This window comes from Balaenoptera acutorostrata, chromosome 9 (genome assembly GCF_949987535.1).
Source record: "Balaenoptera acutorostrata chromosome 9, mBalAcu1.1, whole genome shotgun sequence".
NCBI lineage: Eukaryota > Metazoa > Chordata > Mammalia > Artiodactyla > Balaenopteridae > Balaenoptera > Balaenoptera acutorostrata.
Genome location: NC_080072.1, coordinates 55,897,354 through 55,914,348, shown reverse-complemented (window position 1 = coordinate 55,914,348; position 16,995 = coordinate 55,897,354). Strand labels below are relative to the sequence as shown.

The 16,995-nt window shown below is 35.0% G+C and overlaps 1 protein-coding gene across 18 annotated transcripts in view; it reads right to left on the bottom strand.

Annotated features, from left to right (window-relative positions):
* Nucleotides 1-16,995, bottom strand: part of EMSY (EMSY transcriptional repressor, BRCA2 interacting) — an 83,388-nt gene that overhangs the window by 59,496 nt on the left and 6,897 nt on the right. For 5 of the 18 annotated variants that reach the window (XM_057553813.1, XM_057553810.1, XM_057553802.1 and 2 more), the window contains exons 3-8: nt 16,720-16,819; nt 15,151-15,225; nt 13,776-13,817; nt 10,110-10,285; nt 8,337-8,510; nt 6,131-6,390 (exon numbers count right to left, since the gene is read on the bottom strand). In XM_057553813.1, coding sequence (XP_057409796.1) covers nt 6,131-6,390; nt 8,337-8,510; nt 10,110-10,285; nt 13,776-13,817; nt 15,151-15,225; nt 16,720-16,819 — 827 coding nt within the window. The remainder of the gene's footprint in view (nt 1-6,130; nt 6,391-8,336; nt 8,511-10,109; nt 10,286-13,775; nt 13,818-15,150; nt 15,226-16,719; nt 16,820-16,995) is intronic. The other 13 variants (XM_057553803.1, XM_007187552.2, XM_007187554.2 and 10 more) reach the window with 8 other exon arrangements.

The window sequence follows — 16,995 nt, the reverse complement described above, 5'->3', positions numbered from 1 at the left end:
TAAGTATGTGTCCATAACTTTAAGGAGTTTGTTGATTATCTGAGGAGTCGAGAGACATACAAGTCTTGACCAGCAAACACCTCTATAGAGTTGACAAGCATACTTCTACATAGACTCAATCAGTAAACACATATATAGCGCTATTACAAACACAACCATCAGCCATCATATAAACCGAGAAGTAGACTAATATGGCAAAAAGACCAGAAGTTAAGAGTTAAATGAACCTGAGCTGAATCCTGCCTCTGCCACTAACAAATGGCAGGGCCCTGGACATGTTAAAATCTCTGGGTTCCAATTTTCATCTATAAAATAGGGATAATAATACCTACCTTGCAAATCATTATAAGGATTAAATGAGATAATGATGTGAAGCATCTAACATAGTGCTAGGCACATAGCAGGTGGTCAATATTTGGCAGTTCACAAATGGTACTTATTAGTATCTTGTTATTACTACTTAATAAATGTTAGAAGGATATCAGTAAAGGTGTTATAGATCAAATAAAACTGGAAATTTATTTTAATGTACTCTATTTTTGTTTCATTAAAAAATCTTATATATCTTTTTCCCAAATTCTGATACCCTTGAGAATCCAAAGAGCTCACAGTTACTAGCACAGCCAAGCCAATTAAGAGTAGTAATAGCAATTAGGTTTCATATTTGCCAATTCTGAACTAATAGTAGTGCCTTCCTAGAGTACAGTTTTTACAAGGACTCTGTGACACAGATGAGGATTCACCAAGGCTTGGCAGGAAAGTATGCCACAGTTAATAAACAATCTCTGTCATGGGTAGGGAAGGGGAAGCATTCATACTTGGGTCAAACATTTGCAATTTTAGAACTAGAGTATGCATGTACACTTCTAACATTAAGATAATAACTTCAGCAAAATAAATCTAGAGTCTTTTAGAGCATGTTTTAGGTTACAGGTACAAATGATAAAACATATTTTGAGATTTCAGTCTACAAGCTAATTTCTGATCTGAAAAGGGGTTATCCAAAATTAGAGATCCACCTTGAAGAAAATTTACTTGCACTTTAGTTACATGTTACAACAAGGGAAACAAAGGGATTTTGAAACCAAGTGAACCAAACAGTGTTTATTCAGGCCATAATTCAAATTACTGACCTTCTAGCACTCACAAAAACTCCTTAAGAGTGCTGGGACTTGCACCCTAAGGATAAAATGAAAAATATCAATCAAGCATGTGAAAGCATAAAGCTATATTCTGTTGCTTTGTTTATATAAGTGTTGTACCAACGTTATACTCAAAATGAAGGCACCACATTAACACAGGTGGAAATTTGTCTACCCTGAAAATATATGACCTATTTGAATTTGAATCAAGTCCACAAATTCATAAATAATTATACTTAATGTAAAAGTAACTTTAACTAAAGTAATTTCCTAAGTTGACTTCCATATGATTTGTGACAAATCCAAGGTGAATGCAATAATGGCAACAGCCTTACAGAGATTTCAAAAAAAATCCAATTATCCAGAAAAAGGAAAACAAAAAACATACGAAAAATCCCAAAGAATATCTATTAGTCCTACCCACACTCAGCTTGTCCAAGAAATAACAAAAGTAATGGCACTGAGTACACATGAAGTAAGAGTACAGTTTTACATCTAGAACATAATAGATACTTAGCAAATATTTGTGGAATGAATGAGTCTTATTTTTAATTTAATTTGTTTTAAATGTTTATTTTTTAAACATAGTAGGACAAATCTAAGGTTCTGAGCCTGGAATCTCATGGTATGACTCATGTATGACTTTGGAGATAAATATGTCCTCTTATGAGCATTACAAGTCTGACAATCTCAACTATCCACTCTCAACTGACAATTCAGAAGAAAAGAAAAAATTAAAATATGGTAGCGTCAGTGAATCAAAAAAAAAAAAGTTCACCGATTTCACTTACAGGTGAGCCCCCATCTACTACAAGTATTTTTATATAGGTCTACTAAGAAGATTGGAAAGTTAATAATGTTAGGTGACATTTACTGAACACTCATCATATGCACTATGTTAAGCACTTTCCATGAATCATCTCATTTAATTATCTAGTAAGCACTATTATTATCTTTGTTTTATAAGGAAGCTGAGGCTCAAGAGAGGTGGAGAGCCAGTACTGGAACCAGATATACTTATTCATTTATTCATTCATTCATTCAACAAATATTAGTCAACACCTATTGCATGTCAGGCACTGTTCTAAACACTATGGAATAGGGATGAATAAGACAAAGTCTCTACCTTCAGTAACTTATACTCTATGGGAGAAATAGGAAATAAATAAATATAATGTCAACTAGTTATAAGCAAAACAGAATAAGGAAATAAAAGGACATGGATTTGAGATGGGTGCTCTTTTAGCTATAACTTTGCTACATTATTTCTCAAATATCAAATTAAAAGAGTAGATGAGGGCTTCCCTGGTGACTCAGTGGTTGAGAATCCGCCTGCCAATGCAGGGGACACGGGTTCGAGCCCTGGTCTGGGAAGATCCCACATGCCGCGGAGCAACTGGGCCCGTGAGCCACAACTACTGAGCCTGAGCGTCTGGAGCCTCTGCTCTGCAACAAGAGAGGCCGCGATAGTGAGAGGCCCGCGCACCGCGATGAAGAGTGGCCCCCACTCGCCGCAACTGGAGAAAGCCCTCACACAGAAACGAAGACCCAACACAGCCAAAAATAAAAATAACAAATAAATAATAAATTAAAAAAAATTTTAATAAAAATAAAATAAAATAAAATAAAAGAGCAGATGAGAAGGGGGAGAAGAGAGAAGAATTACTGATAAAATAGATCCAGCAAAGAAGGTAGTAAAAAATTACAAAAGTAGATTTAAAAATTCTTAGAGTAGAGCAGGCTGAAGACACCTAATATACAGCTTGCCCAGAAAGCAATATTATAATAATATATAAAAATTGATATTCAGAAAGATTACCTTGGAGTCATTAAATACAAAAATTATGTTCAGTGTAACATTTAAGAAATCACCAAAAAATAGTCAATTTCTATATATTAAGGGGTAAGCTTCAGTGAACTGATAAATTCATTATTTGGAACAGTGCATTCTCAACACTGCAATTAATTTTTTTTTTTAAAGTTCACTGACTTCACTTATAGGTTTACCCCTTCTATTAAAATATTTTTATATAGGTCTACCAAAGAAGACTGCAAAGTTAATAATGTTAGGTAACACTGCTTTCCATAAAATACCTGCAAGGGAAGGGACCTAACATTTTCTAAGTACATACATTATGCTGTACTTTAAAATACCCAATCCCATTTAATCCTCATGGTAGCCTTATAAAATTGGCATTATTCTCATCTCACAGATGGGTAAACAGGTTTAGAAAGACTAATTTATCTCAGGTCATACTGGAAGACCTGGGGTTCTAACCCAGGCCTCTTTGACTACAAAAATTCTTATTTGATTTTAACACTAAACTATAATGCCTCATCCTAAGACTGAAGCTAGAATTATATTACACAAATCAACTCACTGTCATTTCTAGTTTGTTTAGAAAATTATAATTTTTTATATATTATATAATGACATATTTCCAAGAAACTCAAGGAGGTTCTTTAAATGAAAATTATCATGGACCTGAAGATTTAAAAGTAAGAAAGACTGTCTATTGAAAACAAGAATTCACCTCTACTCCTTCCCCAAAATCCCTCTAAAACAGTATGAAGGGATTTTTTAGAAGAGGCACATAAACCCATAAGGTCAAAATGGAAAGGAGACAATAGCTATCAACTTCTGGAAAGTGGAAAACAAACAGACAAGTAGTAACTGATCAAGCATACTCAAGAAAGTGGAAACCTAAGACAGCAAACAGAAGAAAAAACAAGACAGCTTTCAGAGAACTGCAGAAAGACTCAGTAATTTGAGAACACCAGATACTTCTGAAGTGGGGATAAAAGTGGGACTAAAGAGATGTAAATTAGTTGAAAATCTGTTTAAGCAGCATTAAGATCCCCAGCTATCCTCCCTTATCCTCAAGGAAGACTTGAAACTTATTCTCGTGAGGGAGAGATTGAATCCAAGGGAATTTGATGATACCAGGCTGAGGCAGGTAGGTGCTATGCTGAAAACAGAGAGGTTAGGTAAAGTCTATATACTGAATGATGAGACTATCCAGCCCACTCCCTCCCTTTACTCCCAAAATACTAGCAGACAGGCTTACTACTGTAGGCAAAAGACTGGAAGATTCTTCTCTGAGGAAACTGTCCAGTCCATAAAAAAGCCCTAATGAATGACAACTGGTGAGGTAAAGGGGTAGTGGGTGTTCATCAACAAAACAGCCCAGCTAGGTCAACCTACAATGAAAGTCACCAGCCAGCATGTCCCACCCTACACACAGAGCCTTCTGTCAGCTTTTAGTGTCCGTTTCCACAGCCAGCATTTAAGGAAACTGAAATGGAAGAGATCAAAATGAATAGATAAAAGAAATTTACAGGTAAGAGAGAAAACATCAAAAAAAAATTATCATGAATATCATCAGAAAAGAGAACATAGTGACTATGAAAGAGCAGGATGCTATTTAAAAGAAAAATAAAGAAAGAAACTTTCAGAAAACCAGACAGAGTTACTAGAAATTTAAAATAGGATAGCAAAAATGAAAAATTCCAGAGAAGTAATGAAGGATAAAGTTAAAAGATAAAGAAAATAATACTTCCAGAGCATTTACTATGTGCTAGGCTCTGTTCTACTGGTTTGTATTTATTATCTGATTTATTTACACCCCAAAACCCTATAAAATAGATATATTATTTTCCCTATTTTACAAGAGAAAAACTTAGGTCTAGAGTTTAGTTTTCCCAAAGTCACATAGCTAGTAAGTAGCATAAAAGGGGATTCAAATTCAGGAAGTCTAGTTCTAAAATCCAGGCTTTTAACTACTATACTACAGTAGAAAAAGCAAACAAATGGAAACTGGTGGTGAGAAAGACTGAAAAATTAAAGGATCAATCTAGGCATTCAACATCCAGAATAACAGGTGATCCAAAAAGAGAGGACAGAGAAAAATCAAAGAAATAATTCAAGAAATTTCCCAGAATGGAAGGATATGAGTGTCTAGAATAACAGGGGCCACAGAGTGTGTAACCCAATGGATAAAAGAAAGACCCACACCAAGGAAAATTACCTTGAAGTTTCAGAACTCTGACTTTTTCCAAGAGAAAAAGAGGATCTGGAATTAGAATGGCATTACTGGGCTTCTCAAAGGCAATACTGGAAGCCAACAGCCCATGAAGCAATATCCTCAAAATTCTCAAGGAAAATGACCTCCCACCTAGAATACTTACCTAGTTAAACTTACATCAAGACAGTAGGAGGGTAGAATAAAGAAATTTTCAGTCTACCATGCAAGGTCTCAAAAACTTTACTTTCCATCCCACCCATATACCAAGAAGCTACTGGAGGATATGCTCCAGCAAATCAGTAAATAAACGAAGAAAGAAGATCAGAATGATAGTGAAGGGAGATCTCAGACACAGAGGTATATAACAAGCCTAGGGTACCATCAGCATCCAGATCAGTGTGGCAAGTAGAGGGTTCTAATAACAAAATTGACAGAATACTGATGATTTGAACATACTGAGAGAAGAGTTTAGAAATGAATTAATGATAGCATTTAAGAATTAAAACAGAAGATGATAACAATTATTCACTTAATCACATCCTTCCTTTTGTCTATGAAACACCTAACTCTGACAACTTCATTACTCTGGCAATATAAGAACTAAGTTCCTAAAGGTAAAGTTATCCAAATACAGGCTGAAAGAATCCTTTATATTTTAATTTTTTTCCCAAATGGAATCACAATAGTAAAATATAATGAAAGTCTTAGAAGATCTGCTAGCTGTGTCATATTAGGCAAGTCATTTGGCATCTCTGAGCCTCATATACAAAAATATATACAAAAAGTGAAATAATAATACCTAACCCAAAGCTTTATGTGCAGAATTAAAGAAAGAGATGTGAACATTCCCACCATAATGCCAAGCACATAGTAAGCACTCAGTGCATGTTTGTTAAATCTGAATCATATTGACTGAAAGAGATAAAAACAGCAATTGGCAGACAGACTCCCTCCACCACGTACCTTCTGTGTTGTTGTGTTTGTTGTCTGTGTTGATGGTTTGGTGAAGGTTATTTTCACAGGAGACATGTGGGGTGGTAAGGAGTTGGCAATGCTCTGCATGATGTTGCTCATCTTAGGACTGCCACTCACAGGTACAGTGATCGTCTTTGAGACCGGAACAACAGCCTTTGGAACTTCCTTTAGGACAACGGGGGAGGAGCTAGAAGAGTTTGTTCGCCTTCGTTTTCTGGGTTTTTCATCTTCATCTGAACAGCTAACACCTGTAAGGCAGTGACAATATTGCTACATTTATAGCAATATAACATTGTATTTTATACTTTATTTTTAAATCATTGCGTTATCAGTCATCCTTGACGTCTCCCTTTGCCTCATGCCCAATCAGACAGTAAGTTCTATCAATCCTCCCTCAGGGAAGCTGTCTCTGAATGGCTTCCCTTTTTTCTTTAACCCTATGGCCATGTCAGGCCTTCTTATCGCCTGCCTGTATTTTAGCGACAACCTCCTAAAAGGTGTACATGCTTCTAATCTCTCCCCTTCCATTCTACCCTTCATGCTACTACCAGCTATAAAAATCTCACACATCTAATAAAGCCAATGCCCTGCCTCAAATCCTTTAGTAGTTTTTATCTCTCTACAAGATGAGGCACAAAAATCATTACTTTATCATTCAAGGTCTCATATCTTTCTAAGAACACAATACCCTATTCCACCCACCTTATAATCCTGGCACACTGAACTGCTCACCATTCCCCAAAGCCACCTTATCACATATTCTGTCCATCTGGAGTCTCTATATACTATTGTTCTTTGGGGAACACCACATACATTCAATGACCTCTTCATCATCCAGCAATCATCATCCTGCAAGCCATCTCCTTGGTGAAGCTTTCCCTTACTCCTCTAAGCAAAGCGAATTCATGTCTCCTCTGAGCTTAGAAAGCACTTTGTACATTCTCTTCTGTATCACTTACCCCATGGTAATGTGGCTGTCAGTCTGCACATCTCCTGTTATTAAGGGGCTCCCAAAGGACAACGACTAAGTCTTATCGGTTTCTTTCCCTGGTATAGTGTCTTGCACATATGAAGTTAGGTGAATGAATGATTATATCTCAAACTAATGTTGCCTGTGTGACTTCTGAGAATGAAACAATAAACTTCCTGTTACTTCAAACTATATATTGTGTGAAATGGTTTCTTCATGTTTGGGATTCACTTTCAACATTTAAAAAAACAATTAAAAAATAGACCTCTACGGTTATTTTAAAAGATCATCTTGGCTAAATCCACAGAAATCTGATATAAACTTAATACTCCCAGATTCTTAGTTTTTTCTTAATGCACTAAAGCCTCAACTGTTTTTGTACTTTTTAAAAAAATCAAGTGAGAAACATAAAACCTTGCAGTATACATAGAAAATTTAAAGCAGACATTTAAAAAAGCATACAGCATGACTCATGGAATTGGTAATAAAACATAACTCCTTATACCCTCAATTTTTAAACCCTAAACAAGACTGACAATGACCTAAAATCATTTGTCTAAAACAGCTAAGTCCACCTCTAAAAGCTACAAAGAAATCAAGTTTATAACTATACTGAGAAAAATGAAAGTCAAATATTAATGATCTCCAGTCAATACCAAAAGCAAATCAATACTGACATAACAGACATTAAAAACAAAAAATGAACTGGACATTAAACTGCTTCACAGCGTAGAATCAAAGGGGTTAAAAACTGCAAATAAACTTCAAAAAATTACAGTCAACTAGAAATATGAAAGGACTCTCTAGAATGCTTCACTGAATTTAACAGTTGAATGATATGGTACATAAATAATATTTTAAAACACTACAAAGATTACATTATAGGAGTAAACACTAAATAAATGACATAAGCACATTCCTTTAGTTTCTATTCACATTTCTATTCCATGAAAATCAAAACAAGTGAATCTTAGAGTATAGCACTGTTCAAGGCAGATTCCCCACAGAAAACAAAAAAGAAGTAATTTCTCAACCCCCAGAACTGATTAAAAAGCAATATATACCTAGTCACATGTAAAGAAAGGAATTCTTTACAACCTTCAAAAACTAACCACTGCTAATAGCCAGTGGACCAATGAATTAATCAGGAAGGCAGATCTAATCAGAGCCTATGCTGCAGCTTTTAGTTAAAATGGCCCTGATAACACTGAGAGTATCACTTACTTTTGACATAAACAGTACTTCCACTTGGCAAGACAACTACATTGGAGGCAGGACTGGCAGGTCTTGGAGACTTAACCGTTGCTATGCTGCCACTTGGAACAGGGGTAGAGGTTGGGGTTGACGTGGTACTTGTGTAGGAATAGCAAACCACTACTGAAGGAACGATAAAAAAGTCTGCTGTTAACTTTCACCAAAACTGTCCATGCATACAGTAAAATTATTTTTTTTTCTGCAGGCCAATTTTAACATTTTTATATAATCAGAAGTTAGAGGGCAGTACTAGGTTAAAATGTATTAATAATCTTTCCTGAAAATCATCACTTAACTAGGTTTTCCCCAAGTATTTAGCAGCTGTCTACAGGTGACACTGACAATGGAGAAGAGCACAGTTACAAAGAAACCAAGTTTAAAACTGAGAAAAATGAAAATCATTTTTCCTTCATGGCAGGAGTTGGACAAAAAGCATATACTTGTATTCTTTTTTAATACTAATAGCAGTATCAATGATGGAGTGATGGATAATTTTTCCCTAACCATAGCAATTTCCAACTTGGCTCCTGGAGAGAAACAAGGTAAGTTTCTTTTATCATAAACAACTCACTAGTCACTTGCCATCTAAGCAGTGCAATAATAACTAAGGTAATGACAACATCATATTTCAGTTTCTTGAATAACAACAACAACAAGCAGGAATAGCTCATAGGCACTATTTACTGAGTACCATACATTATGCTAAATCCTTTCCATATATTATCACTAATTCTCACAACACCACATCCTCATTTTAAAGATGAGGAACCCAAGGCTCACAGAAGCTAAAAAGACTTGCTGGAGGTCACAAAGCAAAGAAATGGCAAACTAGGATTCAAACATAGATTAGACTATTGAAAATTCTATATTCTTTCCAGTGAACCAGAGAGGTGGTAAATAGAAAAGATAAAAGTGGGAAGAGAAGAAAGATAGCTCTCCTGCAACAAAGAAAACAGGAACTCAATGGAGGCCAAGTTTGCACACTGATAACTGTCTCTCCCTAAATATAGCTTCCTTCCATGTAAAACAGAGTCTGGCATGCATGAAAGGAATGTCTCATCCTGCTCCACAACCCATTGCTAGTCAAGAAAAGACAATTCTGCAAAGTAATCTGACAACTGCATTATTTTCAGGGTCATTTTCATGTAACACCAAACTAAGCTACCGAAGTCAACCCAAACATGCGCTCTCAAATTTAATATTACTCTTGGTGACCTCAGGAAACTCCAAGGATTTTTAAAGCATGTATCAATTATTAGATTAAATAACAATAAGAAAGCCATCCCCATCGGCCACGTAACCCCTAACAGATTCAGCACATTGACTGGAACAGAGAAGCAGCATATACCACTGATTCCAGAAGACAAAAACAGAGCTTTATTTTCTAAAGTATCAGTTGAGCATCTTTCTTCAGCAGATAAATGACTTCTATCATCTTATTAATTTTCCATGTCACCTGTTAAGGCCTTTTATCCACTTCTAACAAGACACGCTCATATCAAAAATTCATTCCAAGAAGGCTTTTTGCAATTTTGTGATTAATATAATTCACACTTTGAACAAAAGGGATATTTAATTTTGGTTGAGACTAAAAACTTGGCAGTTTCTCGTTTCAGAACAAGAGTTGCTCACTATGTTTCACAACTTTTAAACACTGGACAAAAACAGATGAAAAATAAGACAACTTTTCTTGAAGAATCTGAGAAAAGTCATTTCTACACACAGAACTATTTCTCTACTCACCTTCCTTGCTTCCTGTTTCTGCAGGCACTGGAAGAGATGCATTGTGCTGGATAGCTGCATTGGCAACAGCATTAGCTGTTACAGTGAAGGCAGTTTGGGGAACCAGCCGAGGCATCAGGGGTACCAATCGACGACCTTCAATGGACCATTCTGAAGAGCTATTAGGTCCAGACATACTAAACAAAAAAGAAAACACTGCTACAAGAGTTCTCAATTGCTAAAAATGAAGCAAATATATACACTCAAATATAACTTTTTAAATTATAAAAAGTGTCCTGAGTGAACAGGAGAGGCTTTATTTTAAGCAAGCAAGATCAAAATTATGAATAATAATCAGAATTCAAGGAATTTCACACACACTTAGATTTTTACACATTTTATTCCATAATCTGAATCTTATAATGAACATAATTGAAACTATGAAAAACTGTCCCATGCCTTTTAAATAAATATCAACATTATTTTCATTAGTTTAAATCTGGTATTGCTAATGAAAACTAGTATTTCTACTAACTTTTAGAACTTAATGTTATAATTAAGCTAAAAAGGTAAAAAGTACTCATAATTTCAAAAATCAGATTTTCCTGAATAATTAAGGATGGAATTCATTGAACTTTTGCAAAATTATCCTAACTGCCTGCATGGCCAGAGGTTCTAAGGCTTTCAAACAAGGGAAACTGAGGCAGTAAACGAGGGAGACTAGGTACTGGGGGATAGAAGGGAGCTGTATATATCACTGCATGTGTCACTGACAATGTGTTATATTATTATCCTTCTTGTTAAAAAAAAGTATACTAGATCTGAGGACACTGCAAGAAACCTGCCACTACTTTAATTTTACTTATTTATACCATTCTTCACTCTAAGGAATGTTTGAGGCAATTGAACTCTACCCCTAAGCAGACATTATTATCAGTTTTACTCAATTTCTTGAGCAAATTTTATCCTAGGAATCCAAACAGAGGTTGAAATATGAAAAGACAGTTGTTCACTTCCCTTGGCTTGGCTCCACAAAAGGTAGTGGTATCATTTTTCCTGACTAATGATTAGTGTCGAGGCTTAAAATTCACCCAGAATCAACCAATCAACCAACCAACCTCTTCACTAAGTCAGAAATATTTCTGCACCTTTTTCAAAACCAAAGATTCTACAACCCAACCTAGAGTTTAAGATTCTGTAGGTCCACTGATTCTTCAAATTTAGATAGAGTACACAAAAGTCCTTGTTAGTGGATAGTGGAATAATGATGATGATGGTAATGATGATAATTAACATCAATTAGCACTTAGTATATGTGAGGCATTGTTCTAAACATTTTACATGCATTAACTCATACAATTCTTTCAATCTTATGAAATTGGTAATATTATTATCTCCATTTTTAAGATGGGAAAACTGAATTAACAAAAGGTTAAATAACTTGCTTATGGTCACAGAGCTACTAAATGTCTCCTTCAACAAGCATACATCATGCTACTGAAATTAACTGCCACATCACAAGTGGAAGGTATAAAAATTTTCAAATGTGTTTTGTCTAACTTTTGCCTTTGATTTATACTAAGTGGGCACTGCTGTCTAATCACTAGCAACTTTCACTGAATGGAACAAATAAATTACTTTACAACTTGAGAAGAATTTATACTCAGTCAAGAAAGGAATTTCTAGGAGTTGATGAATTCAATTGAGTTACAGTGGGAAATCTGCAAATTCCTTCATGGTATAACATAGTCCTACCTAAGACATGGGAAAGAGGGATTCTTAAGACCCCAATAACCCTCACAAATTTGTTATCACATAATCTCCAAATTGATGCTAGTTCTGAAACAGAAAATGGTACAAACAAGAAAGAGAGACAGAAATAGACCTATTGCTAATTGTCAAAGGAAAAAATTCTAAAAGCTATTCAGCATTTTCCTGGCTTACTCCTATTTTGCTATCATTTTATTAGAATATCACTAATAAATTTGCTTGGTGAGAGTTTACCATACAAATAAAGTGATGTCTACACTTACCTGGTACATTGTTTAAATGGTGGCAGAAATTATGGAAGATTAATAATTTAAAATACATGAATATATATGCTATTGAAAAGACAGAATTTGCAGTGCAAAACATACAACTGCAACTTTTAGAAAGATCTATAAATCTTCCAAATTTCTACTCACGCAAACATGCTCAAACTTTTTTTAAGTGAATGAAAAATTAAACATCATGTTAGAATTAGATCAAAATTCCTATTTTGCTTACTAATGGGGGTGTAAATATGCATTAGCTGCACAAATCATCTAGATAGAATTTTACAGGTTTCTGTAAACATCTTATTCCAGGGCTTTCCTGAGATTCCTAAGTTTCAAACAACTCCTCTCTATTTATACTAAATATAGCAAGGGAGGGTAGAAACCTGGCTCCAGCCCCTTTTCTGAGAAGTCTAACAAGATACTAGTGGAACTACCTTGGCCCTCTCATCCTTTGGTATGCAGCGCACCAGCATGAAATCCTCATCCTCACATAGAAACTCAAACAGTATCCCATGAATAGTCTGGCTGATGGAGAAGGAGTTAAGAGAACAGTAATTCTGGATAGCCACTTTATTTAGATACAATGCTGGCAAGAGTGGCCCAATTAAAAACTGTGAAGCCCCTTGACATTCCAGGCTTTAATACTATAATATTCTGACATGTTTCAAAACTGAATTAGAGTACCAAACTTAATAAATGGTCTCGTGCCAAATAATAAACACGTGTTATGGTTCAAGCAAGGCTTTTCTTTGATCCCAGACACTCCACTCCTTTTGTTTCCATCTCCTTTGTGCTCAGTCTTCTTGGCTTTCTCTTTACCTTTCAACCACATTCCTTCTGGCCTAAGCTGCTGTTTTGAGTGGGGGAGGGAAGGGAGAGGAGAAAGGGAATGCAGTCAGTTCAGATGCATTCCTCCTTGGCTCAAGTTACTTTTTTTCAAGCTCAGAGTTTGAAGCCCTCCTATAGATAATCTTTAGAACTAGGTTCTGTTACTACTTCTGAGGGAAGGAGGGCAGAGGAGACGGACAGAATGAGGGATCTATGTCTTCCTCACCATTCCCCACTCATTGACCCTTGGGCTCAACAAGTAAATACGACGTCTGGTCAAACTAAAACCACAATATAAAATATTAAAACAGGAGTATGGAAAGACCTAAGTAGCTTAAAATTATACACTGAAGTAAACGGTTTTCAAAAAATTAAATTCATGTGTTAAAGAAATCAGAAAGGAGAGAAAAAAAGAGGAAACAGGTAGATAGAAGCCAACTCTCAATTATCCATGCTAAGAAAGAGAGGAGGGAAAGGGAGAGGTCAAACAGATCAAAGAAACTGACCTATTATCCAAAAATACTTTGGCAAATACTTGTAAATTCTTCCATCAAACCTCTCCCAGGACAACTAACAAGTAGTAAAATGAGTAATTAAAATTTTCACCTCCTCTCCCTTCCCACCCTCTGACTAGAGGTACTTTCAAGCAGCAAAATAGCTAAAGGGTGGGCAGTATTAGGAAGGGGAGGAGGGGAAGAGAAGTAAAAGCAAGGGGCATGGTTAATTCATAAATGGAATATGTGCCCCTGAATAATTGAGAGCTTCAATTTTGAAATAAATACAAGAAAAAGCCTGAAATAATAATAACCTATTTGCATACCTGTAACTTGGTCTTTCACCCAAATATAAGGATAAATTCATTCTTTAAAGGGGAAAAAAGGAAAAGGAGACTAAATAAGTGTTATCTTTAAGTATGAAACTGATGCATCAACTTACAACTAATTGCCCAATATTGTTCCAATGCTTTTAAGGTAGTAATTTTGTCTTTAAGTGCCTCTGAATGCAAACTATTATTTACTACTTTATTACCTAGCACATAAGTTTCCTATTACAAGTTCTCAAATTAGAATCTAGGCTCAGTTACTATTTTTAGAGTATCCAAATTTAAAAGTTTAGAGCAATTTAAAGAAGGAACACAATATGTGAATGTTTTAGCCATGTTGGCCTAACAAGTAAATACTTAATGATGCTAGAGGAAAATTTTCAAATTTCTACAGTGCATACATACCAACCACTGAAAAATCTCCAAATTCAAACAGCTTAACTGTCAAACTACACAGTTAAAAAGGTAGCACCCCATTTTATCAGTCAAGTAAAATCCGTAACATTAAAGCACAACATGAAGCTAATGGATCTTCGGGGTCAATACAATACTGCCAATTGGGTTAAAAGCACTATTTATTACATTATGGAAATGTACTGAATTTTTTCCTTTAGTTTTATTTCACATTAAAACATAAAAATAAAAAACAGATGAATATTCTATAACATACCTTATTTTATAAAATGTTCCTACCATCTTGCATTAACATTTAAAGGATAATTTTTGTTCTTTTCTATTTTTCAGGAGGCACTGTCTCCATACATACTTTGTTAATGCTCAATCTGTGTCTTCCACCACCCTCCACCCCACCTATCAAATAGTTATAATGATCTGAAAACAGTGTGATAAGAATCCTTTACAATTTTATTTTGTTGGCTTTTCAAAGTAATTTAAGGTATACTGTAGTCATATTTCTTAAAAGCAGAACATATATTTTACAATCTTTTTGCTGAATCTCAAAATACATGAAATATTAGTCATCAAAAAATTTATAATGCCTATTTATAAAGCAATATACATATCAAATACTATTACAAAGTAACTCTAAGGGGCTGTCAAATTTGGGGAGCACACTACTTTCTTATTGAACTTTGCTTCAAGTAAAGGAATCATCTGCTAAACTGTGGAGGCCTTTAGTTATACAGAGATTACATTGCAACAGGATTTGACCTGAGTACTTAAAGCTTGCCTAACCAAATGCAAAAACATAACCAACTGAATAAATAGTTAACACAGCTATGGTCAGGATCCCTGAGTACAGAGATATTACTATCAAGATAAAAGACTCAGGAATGCTACACAATAGGAAGACTTTCAAAACTACGGTATACTATGTCATGAAAAATCAGGGGTGGTATGACTAATGGCTTACTTATGTGCAATTGTTGTTAACCGTTCATCGTTTACTGCTCTCCGAACTTCAGCACGGTGGCGCTCTGTTGAGATGCTATGAAAAAAAATAGCCATTATAGAACTCTGCCAAGCAGGCAGCTCTTTTCTATACTTTTATTAATGTTTAAGTCAACATTTTGCTTGGGGGGGGCAAAATTGATTTGTAAAAAGATATAGACAGGGGCCTAATATATGTCTTCAAATGCTTTAATTAAAGTCATAGAAAAGGATTCAGACTGATTCTGTGTAACTGCAGAGAGAATTAGTTACAAATTAGAAATCACAGGAAGACAAATTCAGCTTGATATCAAGTCATTACGTCCAAAACACAGAAATATCAGACCATGTTCAAGATTAGCAGAGGTTCCCGTTATCTAAATGTAAACAGCCACTGAATGACCCCTAATCATGGTTACTGAGAAGAGGATTTTGGCACTTGGAAGAAAGTCTTCTAAAGTTCTTTCTAAAGCTTAAGAGTCTATAATTTTATGTTTAGTGAATATAATAAAGAAATGAAAGTGGCAAGATAATGTTTCCTGTAGCTATATGCTATGAAACTTGACACCAGGATATCACTCCTTCATTACTCAACACTTGAGCTGTGTGTCTTCTACATTGTATCATGTTACCACTACAGTAAAAATGTACTTATGTTGATCCTGATTAAATACATGTAAAGTTAAATCTAAACAACTGAAAAAAGGCTATACCCATTCCATTCATAAATACTTAATAAAATGAATAGAACTCTTAAAAGTGTAACCTTTATTGCTAAGTTAAATCTATAACACAGACTAAAATATTTAAGGGGCTGGAAAGCAGAATTTATGAGGCAATATATACAACAAACAAACAAAAAATACAAATTGTTAAGTATGGAGGCAATAAGACTGACGATTTAGCTTAATAACATCCCTATTTTAATGTTAATTAAATGCAGGGAAAAAAATCTCTTCCCTATTTTCACTTAAAAAAAGAATAGGACAAAATGGTCTTAAATATAGAAAGGAAACTTCAGTTAAAACAGAACTGAATTTTCTGAGAAAGCTCAAGATGTTAAGAATGGATCAAGGCAAAGTATCAAAGAATCCCTTTCACCAGAATTTTTTAATGAATTTTTTTAACTCTAATGGGAAGCTGAAGGGATAAACTATCCCTAAGGCTATGACTATATAATCACCACCCATTTCTATAAATTAAGACAACAACTTCCTAGTGTCTCCTTCTACCCCCTAACAAATACCACTGGGCCACTCCAGATCTTCCTATCCAGTCGCTGCCAGCTCTTCTTTCCTTCACCCAGGTCAAAAATACCTCCCTTTTCCAAGAGGCCCAAACCTAAGATAACCTGCCTTAAACCTTTTCTGATTAGATTACAGAATAAATGGTAAATTACATAATTTTCCATAACAAAGCACACAACTGGGATGGGATCTCTAAACACCAACAATTTGAACACCTCTGTCTTCAGCTTAAGAGTGAAAAGTATTGAAACACCTCAAAATGAAATTTCTAGACTCATCTCTCACAAACTTTTATGATAATTTACCTAAGAACTTTTGAGAGTTCTCCAAGAAGATCTTTCTTTTCCTTGGTGAGATCTCCCTGTGCCCGAAGTGCACTGATAACTCCAGCATATGCCTCCAATTCTAGAAGAAGAAAATTATTTTATCAAGATAGGCCATCAATATTTAAGTACTATGGCTACATAGAGTGAAACTTCAGGGCAGGAAACCTAAAAATCAATATGCGAATATTTCATTAATGTCCTCTCAAAAATTTTATCTAAAACCATAGGTTAAAATGTGGCTTTTGTAATCTTATT